Source organism: Venturia canescens, chromosome 2, assembly GCF_019457755.1.
Source record: "Venturia canescens isolate UGA chromosome 2, ASM1945775v1, whole genome shotgun sequence".
In the NCBI taxonomy this organism is placed as follows: Eukaryota; Metazoa; Arthropoda; class Insecta; order Hymenoptera; family Ichneumonidae; genus Venturia; species Venturia canescens.
In genome coordinates, this window is record NC_057422.1 from 32,802,594 (window position 1) to 32,807,388 (window position 4,795).

The 4,795-nt window shown below is 38.0% G+C and overlaps 1 protein-coding gene across 1 annotated transcript; it reads left to right on the forward strand.

Annotated features, from left to right (window-relative positions):
* Positions 1–286: 286 nt before the first annotated feature.
* On the forward strand, positions 287–1,009 carry LOC122406354 (uncharacterized protein DDB_G0287625-like). The gene has a single exon (XM_043411754.1). The coding sequence runs from the start codon at positions 287–289 to the stop codon at positions 1,007–1,009; it is 723 nt and encodes a 240-aa protein (XP_043267689.1).
* The last annotated feature ends 3,786 nt before the right edge of the window (positions 1,010–4,795 follow it).

Sequence of the window (4,795 nt, forward strand, 5' to 3'; positions counted from 1 at the left end):
AAAATCCATAGTCCGAACACTGAAAGCACCCGGATCGTCCCGAAGCCCAGTAAAGTAGTTTCAGATGACGAATCCGAGAACGAAGAGGAAAACTATGAGCCCGAAGAGAAAACAGATAGGATTCGGACGATGTTGCCAATGGACATGCATCCAAACAAAATTAAAATTAAACCTCCCACATACGATGGATCGGAAAGGAAAAGACCGATGTACCTCCGAAGTACCTCCGAAGTCTAGAAAGGAGTTTCGGAGGTACTGTAAGGTAACAAACCCCACGATCACCGAAATGAAATATTTGCTGGGACAATGTCTAGAGAAAGCCGCAAAGGAGTGGTGGGTTCTCATAGAAGATCTCGTCGTGGATTTTGAGGAAGTAGAGAAGAAATTCGTTGAGCGTTTCTGGAGCACTGATGTCCAGAGAAAAGTGAGGAAAGACCTCGAATTTGGACACTACTCTGATAAGGATAATAAAACATCGAAAGTGGAGTATACGATTAACATTTTCGGAGCCGCGAAGGATCTCATCCCTCCTCCAAGCGATGAAGACATAATTGCATCACTCTCGCAACATTATACGGATGAGATTCAGGCAACTATAATCAGCCGAGGATTCAAAACACTAGAACAATTGATCGAATTCCTGGGTAAAATCGATCGGCATGGACCAATAAATTCCAAAAATGAAAAAGAAACCTCAACGAACCCAAATCAAAATAAAAACGAGCAAAGGCCATTCCGAATGCCTCAAAACAACAACTGGAATAACCAGGGTGGATATCAGAACAATTTCAACCGTGGAAACCCAAACTGGAACCAAAATAACCGACCCAATGGAGGTTATAACAACAATAACGGCTGGAACAATCAACAAAACCGCAATTACCAGCAAAATTACAATCAAAGGCCCAACAACAATTATCAACAAAATTATAACCAGCGGCCAAACAACGGATATCCTCAGCAGAATCGAAATAACGGAAATAATAACCAACAGAACGGATATAATTGACAAAATCAGAATCCGAATTGGAGACCGCAACAGAACAATGGAGGATACCGGCCGCCGAATAATCCGAACGACCATCGTCAAACCAACGAACGACAACAGCCAGAAATACAAGCGATAGAGGTCCATCAGGAGCCTCAGCCGTCGACATCTCGGGCGGGAAACGAATAAACGTTGTACCCGTGCTTAATAACAATGATCAGATTAATAATAAAGTAAACGAACGAGGTACAACGAAGAAAAATAAAAAGAAAAAGAAAGAATCTCAGGATGGTTTATCGGAGGACCTCCACCAAATGAGAGATGCAAACAAACCGAAAAACGAAATTCAGGATATAAAAGTGGCAATAAACACGATTTTTACGGATACTAGGGAGTTTTTGATGGAAGAGGGAGTAAATGAAGAAGCTTTGCCAATTATAGAGTGTCCAGAAATTTATGCTAAAATAGAAGGTATTCAGGTTACAACGTTAGTAGATTCAGGTTCTAGAGTTACCACGATCTCTGAGGAATTTTATTTGGAAAATAGGGAGATTTTGAAAGATTGTCCACTTCTGCCTGTCACGGGAGTGACGGTGAAAGGAGCGATAAAAGGGAAGTTAGCGAAGGTTAGAAATCAAATAATGGCGATGACTGAAATTGGAAAAATTAAAACCTACATAAAATTTTTGATAGTGCCCGGCTTGATTAGGAATGTGTTGCTTGGCGTAGATTCTTTGCAACCGCTTAAAAGTTTAATTGACCTGGGAGCTATGTCTCTCCAGGTTAAATATAATGAAATTATTGATGTAGTACCCACGATAGGGACTACGGAAAAAGAAAATTTTTTGCGAGAAATTGTTTTTGAAAAGAAAGTTAAAGAAGTAGAAGAAGAAGAAGAGAATTTTAAGCCGGAGCAAAATTTGGAATTTAAAAAGAGAAATATTGAGAAAATTGGTGAGCCAATCCAAAACTTGATTTTTGATAATAGAAGTGACGAGGAAATAACTCTGGAAGAGATTAATGAGATCGTGGAACAAACTGAGCTCTCATTAGAACAAAAGCAAGTACATAAAGAAGTAATTTGGAATAGAAGGGAAGTTTTTCGTAAAACAACAGGTAGAATTTCAGTTTATGAGCATCGATTAGATATCACAACGGATAAGCCGATAGTTGCACACGCTTACGAGGTTCCTCTAATGCATAGGGAAAAAGTAGATAAAGAAATAGAAAAGTTACTAGATTTTGGAATAATACAGAGATCGAATAGTCCGTGGATTAATCCGATAATCCCGGTAATAAAAAAAGATGGAACAGTTAGACTTTGTTTGGACGCTCGGAAGTTTAATCAGGTTATGGCAAACGACCATGAGTCAGTACCAAATATGGAGGAAATATTTCAAAAATTTCATTCGGCAAAGGTTATGACAACGCTAGATTTAACAAACAGTTTTTGGCAGATCCCTCTTCATCCGGATTCAATGAAGTATACTGCGTTTCGATATAGGGGAAAAGTTTATGAATTTACGGTAACGCCATTCGGGCTGAAAACAAGTACCGCCGCATTACTAAGAGCATTAGACATCATTCTCCATGGCTTGGGAGACCATGTAATAAATTTTGTGGATGATTTGTTGTGCATTTCCTCTAATTTTAACGAACACATGAGACATTTAGATGAATTACTAGAACGACTGCAACAACACGGAATGACAATTAAATTAAAAAAGGCTAAATTCTTTCGGGAAGAAGTAGAGTTTCTAGGTCACATCTTGACAACTAAGGGTATAAAACCACAGCCAGAGAAAATTAAGGCAATTCATGATTTTCCAGCACCTAGAAATTTGAAACAGTTGAGAGGGTTTTTGGGATTAATCAATTATTATACCAAATTCACGAAAAAACATGCAGAGGAAACAATCCCGCTTTTAAAACTATTGAAAAAGGAAACAAAATGGCGCTGGTTAGAGGATGAGAAAATTGCCTTTCAAAGAATTAAAGATTTATTCGTAGATGACGTTCTTTTACAACATCCAGACCCAGAAAAGAGATTTATTTTACAGACTGACGCAAGTAGCTATGCTTTGGGGGGCACCCTAGCTCAAAAAGATGAAAATGGCGATTTGGGAGTGATAATGTTTGCCAGTAGAACACTGAAAGGGGCCGAGCTAGCTTACACTACCACCGAAAAAGAATTACTAGCAATTGTGTGGTCTTTGAAGAAATTTAGAACGTATTTACTTGGGGCAAAAATTGACGTTATTACAGACCATCGAGCCATCACATTTTTGAAAAATTGTCAGTTATTAAACGAGAGACTAACTCGATGGATTTTAGCGATTCAAGACTATGATATCGAATCAAGAGACTCGGTAGAGTCTCGGGACAAGTACATTGACAGCCCTGTCGTCTGCTGGCCTGAGGCTCTCGCCGAGACTATATTTTCTCTGAATAAAACGATTCGCAGTGGTGGGGGTAAAATTGGCATGTGACTTTCTTTAATTGCAAAGCTCATGAGTTATGTACGGCTTTGAAAATTGAACTTTTAGCTAATTAAGAAGTTCTCTGTCGAACGAGTCCAAAATCAGCATGCTCGGTGTTGTAATTTCTGAGAAAAAACTTTGCACGGGCTTAAGATTATGCAAAAGTTACTAACATATTCAGGATTTTACGTATCTGTATACGCGTACTCCAACCGCTACAAACATAGGCCTCTTGGCCCCCATGATCACCAATCCCTGGCGAGAGAAATTTTGTTGCAACCAATGAAGAGTGAGAGAATTTTTGGGCCAATGACATTCAAGAAAAAGAGCAAGGAAGTTTGGCGGAAAGCTAAGGAGCTCGAGAGCTCGAAAGTACTCGAAAATCACCAGCTGAAGTTTCACGTCATGTTGACATTTGGGGTTATGATGTTATGAAGAGCGTGCGGGAAAATAAAAATAATTTTCACGTCATCTAACGAAGTGCATATTGATATTTATTTTGTTAAAACTTGTGGAATACTAAACCGGTATAAAAGCGGCCGCGTAAATATAGACTGTGATCTGTGTGTGCTTAAAAATATAAAAAAATGCGCGATGCATATGTCAACGAAACTTTTCAAGATTTCATTATTTCGTTCGATTGGAAATAAGTGTCAACTGAGATAATCTTTCATATAAACCAGAGTTCGCGGAATATTGTCCAGTGTAAATATATCATCAGTTGCGTGATAACATATCATATGTAATAATGTAGGTCATATATACGAGTTCCCTTTGATAGCTGTGTGGTAACGAACCGGCCGGGGTTTGACGTTACGAAGTGCGGGACAAATGTAACAAACGTTCGCATAGTTAGTGAATAATATAAATAAGGCAAATCAGTTCATCAAAAATAGGTCTGGAAGTTGTAAGAAAAAATGTTCGTCAACCTATAACGTCAAATTTTCTTTTTGCGATCTGAAATATTATGGTTGATATTTAATAAAACAAGAACATACAGAACTGTTAATATATATAATGTGAGAAACTCCAATCGAATAAATGTTTTCTAATTTATTTCTTGTGTCATCATTATTTTTGAATATTCCCTTATTTTGCTTCCTATTGAGTTTGGCTCTGGTCTTTCCGATCCTTGTTTTGATTCCATCGGTTTGCAGCGGATCGATGCATATTATTAATTCGTTGCCTAATATATGTCCATTAATTTTCTACTATTTCTTCATGCTGATTGTGGTAACGTGATTCAAGTGGTTTCCGACTATGATCATCAATCACACATTTTGTATATCAGATTCTCAAAACAGTTTCTGGTGTTGATATAAGTGTA

What these genes read in the sequence shown, in the direction of transcription:
- LOC122406354 (XM_043411754.1), top strand. Translation starts at nt 287, where the DNA reads ATGAAATATTTGCTGGGACAATGTCTAGAGAAAGCCGCAAAGGAGTGG.